At 34.2% G+C, this 13,380-nt stretch overlaps 1 protein-coding gene across 1 annotated transcript in view; it reads right to left on the bottom strand.

Annotated features, from left to right (window-relative positions):
- LOC149779714 (solute carrier organic anion transporter family member 2A1-like) overlaps nucleotides 1–12,238 on the bottom strand; it is a 33,848-nt gene extending 21,610 nt beyond the window's left edge. The window contains exons 1-2 of the mRNA XM_089940567.1: nucleotides 12,083–12,238; nucleotides 676–1,434 (exon numbers count right to left, since the gene is read on the bottom strand). Coding sequence (XP_089796693.1) covers nucleotides 676–1,399 — 724 coding nt within the window. The 5' untranslated portion in view covers nucleotides 1,400–1,434; nucleotides 12,083–12,238. The remainder of the gene's footprint in view (nucleotides 1–675; nucleotides 1,435–12,082) is intronic.
- Between the last annotated feature and the right edge of the window lie 1,142 nt (nucleotides 12,239–13,380).

The following is a 13,380-nucleotide window of genomic DNA, read 5'->3' as shown; positions in this document are numbered from 1 at the left end:
ACATTACGATAATATATTATTAGGGAAACGCTATAATAATCTCTAATACTACGATAATATATTATTAGGGAAACGCTGTAATGATCTCTTTAACATTACGATAATATATTATTAGGGAAACGCTGTAATGATCTCTTTAACATTACGATAATATATTATTAGGGAAACGCTGTAATGATCTCTTTAACACTACGATAATATATTATTAGGGAAATGCTGTAATGATCTCTTTTACACTACGATAATATATTCATTCAAACTGAACTAGTTTGAGGCATTTGACCAACCATAGTTTTGAACTTCCGTCCAAGATACAACACAATAAACGGGTTGCCAGTACTCGTGCATTAATTATTATTCTTAAACTGACTCGTATTAAACTAAAAGTAAAATCATAATAGTATAGTTTTTATCTTCTTTTCTTTGAATCATCCATCCGTAGAATGGTAATTTTAATTTATTTTCGGTAAAGCTGGTAACGATCGTAGGATGAAAAAACGCAAAATACAGATAGGAAAAGGAAGCACTGACAAAATATGAGAGATGTCTGTTATGCATATGTAACCTTTATTTTCCTACCAGTCTTGCTACTTACTTATACGCTTGTGGCTGTGCATCGAGGCAAATTTTATAAAGGATAAAGACAGATTCGGAAAGTTCTGCACGTGCTCTTACCGACATATAGTGGTGTTTGTGTCCTTTTCACATTATCGTCAATGTAGGTCGAAACCATCGAGTACCTTGGCGCTTTTCCTACTCCCTGTAATATCATGCCTCCACCAATCAGAGCCACCGCTAGTATACTGTACTGGTTTGGAAGACCAATCGTCTGCTTAGAAACATGTGTAGTACAGTTTGTCGGTAAAATCTCTTCAAATGAACACATCGGAGCTTCGAATGTCGGATTGCTTGTGTAATACGATAAAATCTGATCAACGTCACTAAAATTTCCGAAACTTGATACTTCAATTTCAGGTAATTTTAAAGAGTCTTTGGAGACGAAAAAAGCAAGTGAGCAGATAATGCCAGATACACCATATAGTACAGTGCTTACGGCTAGGACTCGTGGTATGTGAACTTTCTGAGCAAAATAACTGGCAATGAGGGTTGTGGATAAGTACCCGATATCATTACAACTGAGAATGAAACCTGTTTGTGTGCTGCTCAGTCCGAATTGCTTTTCCAAAGTGGTGATTTGGGAAGCAATGTACATGCTGAGAACAGAAGTCAGGAGACCGGATATGCTGTAAACAGCAACGAACGTGCACATCGTTGCGCAGCAACGGAGTGCACTTGGTTTGCATGATCCTATTCCACATTCTGTGTCTGACTGTTCCACATTTTTCAGGTTGGTAGGACGCTCTTCTGCATGTACACTTAATTTCTCTGTTTCTTCCATTATATTTCTGTGACACACATATTCAATATTCACACCTGAAATACAAAAATTTATAATCACTTAGTAGGCCACGATAATAAAGTGATATACGGGTGTTCAAATGTTTCCATTCAACAATAATACATGTAATGGTTTTGGAACAAATGGATATAGTCAAATTCGCATGATTGATTTTTGGTTTCAGAATGGCTGTTTTCATGGTATCTATATCAGACGATGGCAACAACGAGAGTCTCAAGAGAACTATCACTCCCCTGATCGATATTGTAGTAGTTACTAAGATAGCAGCGCAAAGGAAATTTACTGCCGAAGGGAAAGTGGGATTATTTGTAAGGAAGATAATGGGATACACACATAAGTGGGAAAAGGTTACGACACCCTTCCTTGGAAGCAAACCAAAAGGACTGAAACGTCAGCATCATTTGTACAAAATTAGAACCCCTTAGAGAGCATAATGAGCAAATGGAGGGCGTATAAGCTATTATCTCAAAGAACGGAACATTTTGGAGAGTCTGGAAGAAATTGTTTTGCATTCTCTATTTCACCGCAAGAGCAATACTAAAAATAAGATATGCGTTCTTGTATAAATCGTACTTTAAAGTGTTACTCTTTGTTGTTAGCCTGGAATGCATAAGCCGTGGCATTCGCAATATATAAATAACATGGAAGGATTTCTTTTTCTCCGTCCAAGCAGGCTTTGAAATTATGCAATGAACGATTGTTTCTTAATTTTACGGGTAATAAATCCAGAAAATTGTGGGACAATTTTATACTGTACATTTCAGGTCCATTAACACTTGTTGACCGAGTGGAGTTTATTTCTTGTTTTGTACATAAATGTTGTATCACATCTTGAAAATATACAGGAGCTAATCGGCAATAAACGGTAAATAACTCAACTAATTTATGCTTGTAAAGTTGTGAGTTTATGGTTTCCAACATTAGTTCCTTGGTACAGTTGTGTAGGGGATGCCAATGTTATTATTATCATAGCCTTGACATTTATTTTAGTAGGGGTTCTTTACCATGCTTTGTGCCAGATGTGATCGGCATAATCAAAACTAAGCACAATATAAAAAAGATTAGTACATCGTTTTTCCGAAATCAATCCATCCAGGTTTTGAATTTAAAACTTTCTAAACAATTTAATTTCTCCTAGGACTATCAGAAATATACTTGACATGTGTGCGTCACGTGCATCACTAGCTGAGAGAATGCCCGTATGTTTGTACTGGGAAACATGTTTGCTTCGGCCATGTAAACTCTAGAATCCTTGGTTATCGTTACGTTGTCTGAGTTTAGAATTGATTGAGTCCTATTCGAATTAATTGTAACCAGTCACCGTCCAAACCATTCATGTGTATTTTCAGTATCTGAATTTAAGATGCAGATTTCACCAGCTAAGGTCTTATTATTAGTACTATATATAAAGCTGTATAATCACCAGTCTAATGGATGATTATATATTGTCTACAATATTATTGATACAAATTTTTTTAAAAAAAAATGTATCTAACTGGACCTTTTGGGGACTGCTTATTTTGAAGCATCTATAACATAAAATCATTTAGAATTTATAATTCACTGTTTCTTGACAGTAGTCAACTTTTAAACCATACTAACAAAATTTACATAAAAGCCAATACTTTCTTGTTTTTAGAACAACCTGGTATTCCACCCTCTTTCGAAAACTCTGCTATTTTCAAAGAAACTGGTCTTTAAGTTGTGATGTACATGTTTTTTTAACTAATATGTTAGGTATTAAATTATTCATTCAAAACTTTAGATATAGAACAATAATTTGACGCAACGGTTTTGTACAATTGTATGCACAGGGACTACGTTTGCTATTTTCCACTGATTGGGAAAACACTGTGCAATTTGTGTCAGCAATTTGAATGTAGGATGCAATAGACGAGGGCGACACGCTTTCCATGAATTTAGACCTAATCAGCTATAAACAACCATCATCTTAGATTGCAAAATGTTATCAATAGCATAATAAGATAGATCTTGGCGTAAACGTTTTGTTTTTAAAGTGGACAGTTCTCTAAAAGGATGCTTGAAAGATTTTGCCCTTCTTCGTCGTTTGTTCGCAAGATTTCGTCTTTGACACACTTTGAATGACTCTAATTAGTTTTCACCTGTCTCGCTGGTTAGCATGTGAAAATCTGATTCGTTCCATATGAGTGCTGTAATGGTTATATTTAGACTTCATAAACTTGTTAATATTCAAGTTTCCTTTTAGTCTGTATAGAAATCATTGCATGGAATTTTGTGTACGTTTTGATTGATGATGCAATCGTTTTACCTGTTTGAATAGTTTCTTGATTACATTATTCAGCCAAAGTGAATCTTTACTGCGAATAGTAGCATAGTTGTGTGCTGCACATGTCTTTACGGCGTCCTGTATTATATCTATACTTCTCTCAATACGGACATTTACAGCATGTTAATTAATTACACTGTTCTACGAGAAAGATACCTGGATTATAATTTTCTTGGTCCTGTACCCGATTTCTCTTAATAGCATGCTAAGTTAGAGACGATACATTTAAAGTGGCCGGTACAGGACAGTGATACAGAACACCTTCAACATGAAACGGATCCGAAACGTCAGAAGAATTCACAAAATCACGGTTTGACACCAAATAAGGCCCCAAAAAGGTCTCAAAATGCTCTATAAAATTGGTTGGGTTGGTTATGAACGGGTGAAATTTACTTGAATGGCATAACGGCGAAATTTTTGTTATTTTGAAGAAGGCAATTTTCATTCAAATCTCCCATTAAAACATTAAAATCTAACTGTCAGGATTAGTTGTCTGGGCTCTCCCTAATAGCTACGTCGCAACTGGATGGTCTGTAAATTCCTGAGACCCTAATCTCTAAGCGTAGCCTATCCTCCAAAACGGTTAGGAATAGTTTGAAATATATTTTTCGTAATTCAAATTTTTACTTTACACTATAGGGAAATTAATTATTTATTGAATTTTAGAAAACTTGTTCATTTACTCTCTGTTACTTAGTTAAAGACCATAGAGTTGTAATAGCACTCTCACCTATATATTACTATATTGCTTTATTTTGTGGATTATAGTACTGTTCAAGCCATACCTCATTGAATAGTCCAATATACAATGAACACTTTAGTAGTTCCATAGAATATTTAAAATAAACTACAACTCTCGACAGACCAATTAAAAACAGGGACGAATTATTTGTTTATCAAATCCATATCTATATACACTTGACCTACAACGTAATAGAATGTGAAGATTTCCAATATACAAAAAAAATAGTCTATCTGTAAAAGTGACTGACCTTGAAATTTTACTACGTAAACGTATTGTTTGCATCTTACATTCAGGGATAAAAGTTATCTGTGTCAGCATCTTGTTTACAAAACTACAACAATGGACAAAAGTGATGCATACATATAATTAAATATACATAACACTTCCCCTCATACATAATAGTAAAGAATTATACAATAACTTTTTGTAACATGTTTGTCAAATATGAACAAGTTAATAAAATAATTAAAATTGCATAGGAAAATATCTAATGAATGACACCTTAACTGCACAAAATATGCACAAGATAAAGAAATATAGTACTACTATATACGTGAGAGCGCTATCACGACTCTACGGTCTTAAACAAAGTAACAGAAAAAAGCGAAAACCAAAAAGTTTTCTTAAATTAAATAAATAACGTATTTCCCCATAGTAGAAAGAGAGAATTTAAAAAAAGATTAGGGTAAGGAAATGTCACTTTTGCCAGTCCGCGATTACGTAAGTCAGGAACAAAGGAATGGTTTAGGGCCATGTGTATGTAGACCCTGCGTCTATCGTAGCGATTCGTGTTGTACAAGAGCCCACATCGTTAGGTGTCAAAACTAACATGTAGACGCTGGAAGCTTTGTTCTAGAACAAAGGACCCTCGATGCTGTTGTAAATCACCCCGCTTTGACAGATGGCCTGAGGCTCGTCTGTTAATCTAGACCGACTGGGGTAGAATTGATATCCAATCGGAACTGAGAAAGGGTGGGGTCATCAATTCGAACCAGAATTTAACAGTCATTTGGGCTGGGAACGAATTAGTCATTGTGAAGCATCGTGCTGAGAAGTTGTAACAAAAACTCCGAGGAAGCCACTCGTGAATTGGCGGGAAAAAAACCTTGATACATTCAAGGACAGAAAGCTTCTTAAAGGTCAGTGAGTTATTTGCTCGATTGTTGCAGAATGTTACGGCAGTGTAATTGTAATTATGTGCAGTATGTATATTTACTTACTAGAATTGTTAGTACGTAGAATTGCCGTTGTATTGTTTAATTTACATTCGTACTTGAGAAATGAGCTATGATTATGTAGATTGCTAGCTCGTGGTCAGAATTAATATTGTAATTCGCTGTCTGGTTACTTCGTGGTAAACTAGTGTATTTATTTATGTCATATTCTAGAGTTTGCAATTGTTGAATTAAATTGTAACTTTGGAAATGGTTGCAGTGTGTAAATTTAAATAATATGGATATTTGAATATGTGTGTACACTTGTGGGAGTGTAATGTACAGAAATGCGTCTGATCGTTGTGATATTGTTCAGAATAATGAGATTAAGAATATATTGATGTGACGCAATTTAGTGATGTCTGTATGATAAGTAGGATACAGCTCTTTATTGTAACGTTGTTTTCTATAAGAACGTGTGTGGTTTTCGATGTGCACGAATGCGTGACAGAGGATGTAGATAGCCTCTATCTGATGATTGATTGTTGATTTAGTGTGAGCGAGATGGCTAACGAAACATGCTAACGTCCTTGTGTTTTCCCAGGAAGCTTTTGGGGACAGAACTACCGGGTAGTCAAGTCCCGAGTCTCAGAGAGACGGGATAGAACAAGGCAGTAGACAGAGAATAAGCCTAGTTGCTAGAGAAAGAGAGAGAGAAGGGGGAGGAGACAAAGGAGAAGAGGATAGGAAGAATCGCAGACGGAGAACGCCGGAAGGAGGAAAGGAATTAGCAGAGTAGAACACAGATGAATAGAAACCAAATACAGGGGAAAGCCATCTCACACTATAAACACGTGATTAAATAGGTTGTTACATGGTCGAGAGGAAGAAGATTGGTTGAGAAATTAATATCGTTTAAATGGTATTAAATTGTTATTCTTTGAATTTCACCTTTGTGTTCTTAATAATTTGATTGTCGGTATTGCTGACTGGGGGCTCGGAGCTGTATCTCTCTCATTCACTAATTTCACTTCCTACAAAAACGAGCCAGGGTGGGAATTCCACAGTAATTCAAATAAATAATGGGAGCACCCCACCCCCAACTCATAACAGAGCGTACGTAGAACGCCACAGGCAAATTAAATCCAAAATAATTCTAAAAGATTATCACAAGTTAAAGTTTAACAATATTATCTACATTATTTAGAAACATCAATTTTATATTTCAACCAATAAAAAAGGATTTAAGATCTTGTGATAAGTTTTACTGACTCCTAATTGTCCAGACAAAGGGTTTCGTGGACCAGACTAAGACCTCTCTTTCTATAAGACTTAGGAATGAAAATGGGATCGCTCACCAATCTCTCGTCATCATCAGGTACTTCAGGTGGTCCCCACTTTTTCCTAAAGACACAATTATTCACACACACACAAAACCTGGGACTTGGGTGACTTCATTTTCACCAATGAACATTACCTCACCATACTTCGGAATAAGAACACTTTTATTACTACAAGACTTCTCAGACAACTGCAAAGTACCCAATAACAGAAGACGCTAAGAAGTCCCGTGTTCCTTAATATTGCCATAGGGATATACTTGGGAGAATCACTCACAAGCAATATAGAACCTTCTGACATGAATGCTCATAAAATTTGTTGACAAATGAATCTTTGCGAGTGAAGAAATAATTATCAGCTGTGCGGTCAGCATTTCCCAAAGGTTCTACATTTTTAGATGTATTGACATCATATCGATGCAGTTCTTGAATTTGTCCATTGCTATGAGCTGACTGAGGTTATCATTCTATCTATCAACATTCTTCGCTTCGCTTCACGTATCAGTAGTTGTTCTTGTTCCCATACAAATTCAGCATGGATCAGTCCATTTTCTTTTCTAAATTTCATAAACGTTTGTCGATATGCCTCAGGTACCAGCACATAACCCTTGAAGATATATTCCTTAACCAGGTCACAAACAGTGTTTTGTTGTACCGGCAGTGAAGAGTACATTTCTCGAGCTTTGAATATGAACAATTTGTAATAATAAAGTCCAATGTTATCTTTACTTTACGTATTCAGCTATTATCTCAAAATGACGATCTACTTATTTTCCTTCAAGCAAGGTACTAACCTAATATTTTTGGTAACATCAAAACCTGAAGATGTGTGTGATGGGCCTGCCAGTAAAAATTTTAAACTCTATATTGCTTTCCTCTCTATTCCCCTTCTCTTCGAATCTGCACGTGTACTCTGTCTGTCTGTCTGTCTCTCTCTCTCTCCGCATTTCCACCATTTCATTCTGAAATCGAAACTTTCTAAATTCCTGTTTTTCAACTGTAATTCCTGAATTCCTGTAATTTCCAATCAAAGCTAGATATAGATCTGCCAACCAAACGAAAGCACTAGTATCAAAAATTACTTTTCCCACCAAATACTGAATAAAAATAGTTATCTCTTGTTTCGTTAAAGATGCCATCGCATCAGAAAGATCATGACATTTGGCTAGCTCAATCATCTCGTCCTTTTCCGTAGGCTTTAATGATTCTAATAAAGTTCGCGATATTGGATAACATGTTTGCTGGTTTTGCTGACTATTTCTCAAATGTATGACAGAAAATACTTTAATAATAACACCGAAAATTGCGGACAAAATCAATTAAAATTTTAAAGACAATTTCTAATATATCTAAAATGTTTAAAATAAATTCATATCCCAGATGCGACCCCAATTTCCGTTACAATTCTAAGTCTTGAATTATTTTACGGAAAGAAGTAAAAACATCAATTTTATTTAAAATCTTCAAACTATTTATTTCCCTGCAATACAAAGTGCAAATTTACACACACTTACAGTTGTCTAAACTAAATCACAAATAATCTTAATTTCCTATTTCAGGTATACAAAATATGGAAATTTCTGAATCAATTAATATAGTCTTGATGGTTCTGATGTACCTTAATGATGCAATCCACTATGTGTTTTAACGAGTTCACAATAATTAAAAAATGATGTATTAGTCCAATAGTCTTTGAACACTTTGTTAATTTGAACGAATATTTAAAATAAATAATTCTTCTCAACATATATCTTACAGATTAATCTAAAATATGAATTATTATTTGTAAATAAAATCTCTACTTAAACACATTTTAAATTGACCTATAGTGTAATAGAACTTTAAGATTCCCAACGGAAAATCATAGTCTAAACAAGAATGAGCTTGAATCCTTGCTACTAAATATGTTGTTTACAACCTACAATCATGGACACAAGTTACCTATGTAAACATGTTGCTTACAGCTTACAACTATAGACACAAGTAATCACACACTATCAATGAAATATACATGACACTATCCATAGGGATGAACAAACTTTAAGAAACTAATATGCAGTTTACATATCACTGCAAACGGCTTATGACTATTAAACTTCTAAGGTACATTATTTTGTTAAGTATATTTAATTTGAATGATTTGTTATTTTTAATTGTTTAATTTTTTAATTCCATTATATGTTCTGGGTAATGTAAAATTTTATAGCTGACCATGTCCAAAATCAGTGACAGTTTTTTTTTTAAAAACAACATTGTTAACATCTTTTAATGACTGAATGATATATATTAAGATTATTATATTAGTCTGTCAAGGAAAATGTGTTTGCCATGTTCTATATTATAATTTTAGTAACAGGCTTTCTAATTATAACTAAGATTTTGCCTTGTAAACATTTAGGAACATTCTAGAATTAAATTCCATTTGGTAGTAGTTTTTATATAGAAAATTCTGATTGTGACATAGGCTAGGTAAAAGAGAATACAACCTTGTTTATTGGAAATTATTTATTCATGCAATAAAGGAGAAATAAGTCTTACTGTTGTGACTAACATTTCATTTGAGCAGGAGTTTATTCAAATTAATTAGTCACTAGAAATACAAAGTGCTCATCTAAAATAATATTCTGGAAACAGAGACCTAAATTTATAGTGAAATTCAAATAAGGATATGTAGTCGAATAGTATTATTGTTATTAAACAAAAGAGTTGGATGTGTTTTGGTATACCAATAAAGTTTATTTACAACTTTGACTCGTTAGAAATTCTATTATATATATATATATATATATATATATATATATATATATATATATATATATATATATATATATATATATATATATATATATATATATATATATCTGTGTGTGTGTGTATGTATGTATGTATGTATCCGCAAGCGTCTGCTAGCTGTTAAACTTCAAGGTACATTAGAGTCATATCACTGCAAGCGGTTTCTGTCTTTTACACTCCAAGGTACATTAGAGTTATATCACTGCAAGCGATTTCTGTCCTTTACAATCCAAGGTACATTAGAGTTATATCACTTCATAAGGAGATATTCTAAGAGCAGATAATAGCTACGGGTCAAGCCTTTAGGTCAAATACGGTAGTAGATGATAAACTTAATCCAAAGGTCAAATTAACGGGATCAGAAGTACAATATTGAGTGGTTCAACATCTATATAACACTTGGTATTATTACTAGTTGTATAGTTTGATATCCAACGTCTATAGAACACTGGGTGTTTGGCAAGTACTAGTTGTATAGCTTGATATTCAACGTCTATGGAACACTTGGTGTTAGGCAAAAACTAGTTGTATAGCTTGATATTCAACGTCTATCGTAGGCAAGTACTAGTTGTATAGTTTGATATTCAACGTCTATCTTAGGCAAGTACTAGTTATAGAGTTTGATAGTCAACGTCTATGTTAGGCAAGTACTAGTTGTAGAGTTTGATATTAAACGTCTATACACTGTGTTAGGCAAGTACTAGCTGCATAGATTGATATTTAACATCTATGGAACACTTGGTGTTAGGCAAAAACTAGTTGTATAGCTTGATATTCAACGTCTATCTTAGGTAAGTACTAGTTGTATAGTTTGATATTCAACGTCTATCTTAGGCAAGTACTCGTTGTATAGTTTGATATTCAACGTCTATGTTAGGCAAGTACTAGTTGTAGAGTTTGATATTCAACGTCTATGTCAGGCAAGTACTAGTTGTAGAGTTTGATACTCAACGTCTATGTTAGGCAAGTACTAGTTGTAGAGTTTGATATTCAACGTCTATGTTAGGCAATTACTATTTGTATAGCTTGATATTCAACGTCTATGTTAGGCAAGTACTAGTTGTAGAGTTTGATACTCAACGTCTATGTTAGGCAAGTACTAGTTGTAGAGTTTGATATTCAACGTCTATGTTAGGCAAGTACTAGTTGTAGAGTTTGATATTCAACGTCTATGTTAGGCAATTACTAGTTATAGAGTTTGATACTCAGCCAAATGCAGATTAGTATTCAAATTAAATTAACGTACATGAAAGGTGGTAATTAGATTCAAAACAATCAAAACAGTGGGAAAGAAATAAAATGGATGCATTGAGAAAGCGGACTTCAGACATTTTATTATTAAATAATCTGTTTTTAGAACCTTATTGATACTTTTTTTATAAATTGGTCACACAAAAAATGCATTAAATAGATTGCAGTATGCATGTGCCTCCAAATAAAGCAATATACCGTACAATCTCGACAGATTATTGCAACTTCGCGTCACTGGTATTTTGAACACTGTATCTAAATCCCACGGAAAGTGTACAGATAACCGTCACTGGGACTCAGGTTCTTCCAGGTTACTTGCTATAAGTTCAATTTCAACGGTTTCATTAGGCCCAAACTCGTTTTCTATCTCATTCCACAGATTTCCCCTATTTTGTCCCTACTGGAATTGAGAGAGAGAGAGAGAGAGAGAGAGAGAGAGAGAGAGAGAGAGAGAATTTTTATAACATTGTGTACCATGTTTATTTCATTTAGAAAATGGAGAGTATCAATATTTCTTCTCGCTAGTTTTTGACGTCGCTGATGAATAATCAGTGGAAATTCATCACTGATTTAAAGAGTATAAATTACTAGTCTACTCTTGTAAACATGTCTATATATGTGTATTAATGCGCCACGAGTGGATCACAGGTTGATATACCAGCAGTAGTAGCATATCAAATTGCCTTTCCCAAAATTTTAAAACTTAAAAAGTCATGTTTTCTATATATCTATCTGTCTATCTACACACACACACACACACACACACACACACACACACACACTACCATCGCTGCATGATATAATGTGTATTGTAGGTAATACAGTAATTAATTGTATTGATATTTATTATCATTCCAACTGTGCTTATTTCGTGTTTAATATTCGGGACAACAAACGTATAACTTCTTACGCTTGTATTCCTTTTACCATGTATCGGCACCAAGTACTCTATTGCTTGATATATACATGAATGTAATACATAAGGGTAAACAAGCAGACAGACAGAGAGACAAACAGATAGATAGATAGATAGATAGATAGATAGATCATACATGCGGGTTATGAACGTACCATTTGCTGTTCTTCTGTGTGTTACCCCATACCATACTTCCAAATGAGACTGTCACGTTTTATCTCGAGTGACTTTACTATACGGTAGATAAGTACAGCCTGTCTCGTCACATAAATCTATAAACACTATACCCGGCAAAGCGAGGTAAATATTTATACGGTCATAACAGCTATGCATGTTATAGTTTAGTACAGATTCCACTTAGCTCTTCAATTATGAGACCCGGGAAGTCCGTATAAAACACCTTGTCATTGTATAGTCTTTCAATACCGTCATTTGATGTTTTTTTTTATATATTCACAATCGTGAGGATAACACATAGAGTAAAGGATTGGATTTCAATTACTGCTGGTATTTGGGTGAATGTAAGAAATGAATAAGTTTTTATATTATACACGTTAGAAAGATTAGTGAAAAACACTTTGTTCAAGTCTTAATTTCTGCAATGGGTAGCGCATAAAGGATAAAGTCAAACCAATTTATATTGTCTTATATTATAGCAAATTTAGAAAACAACAAAAATAGATTAAGTGTTGCGCAGGGCCGGATTAGGTTAAGTGTTATAATTGTAGTAAGGTGGGGTTCATAGTTGCAAACGAGCTCTATTTGAACATTAATTCGAGTAATTACACTTTAATAATATTTATATGAATATTGAAATCTTTAGGAGCATGCTATTGTATCATAGCTAAGAACAGTATTCAACCATATTATAAAATAAAGATGCACATTTAGGTATCAAAATGGCAATGAAGGTATGGTTCGAGCTTCTCACTCACTTGAATTAGGGATCACATCAGACCCCTAATTTAATCACCGTCCAATACCTTGCCGATACCGTAATGTGTTCTTATATATGTGACGCACTTGAATTAGGGATCGCATCAGACCCCTAATTTAATCACCGTCCAATACCCTGCCGATACCGTAATGTGTTCTTATATATATGACATAAAGCTGTCACGTTTTATCTCGAGTGACTTGAATATACTAGATAAATAACGTCACAAAGTCTGCAAACACGATATCCACCGAAAGCGGGCATTTACTTATCTAGGGAGACGAGGTAAATACACGTACATTCATGGCCATGAAAACTATGTATGTTATAGTTTATTACAGTTTCCACTTAGATATTCCATAATAAAACAGTCGGGGTCCGTATTAACACTTCGTATTTACACTATTTCTACTCTTGCTGTGGTAGTAGTAGTAGTAGCAATAGCTTTGCTGTTGATGGTTTAGATGTGGGTCTCGTTCGCCAAGGTTTCTCAAAAGATGCATTTATGTCAACAGT

Source organism: Sinohyriopsis cumingii, chromosome 17, assembly GCF_028554795.1.
Source record: "Sinohyriopsis cumingii isolate HCF-2022 chromosome 17, ASM2855479v2, whole genome shotgun sequence".
NCBI lineage: Eukaryota > Metazoa > Mollusca > Bivalvia > Unionida > Unionidae > Sinohyriopsis > Sinohyriopsis cumingii.
Note: the sequence above shows the minus strand (reverse complement) of the source record. Positions and strands in the feature narration are given on the sequence as shown.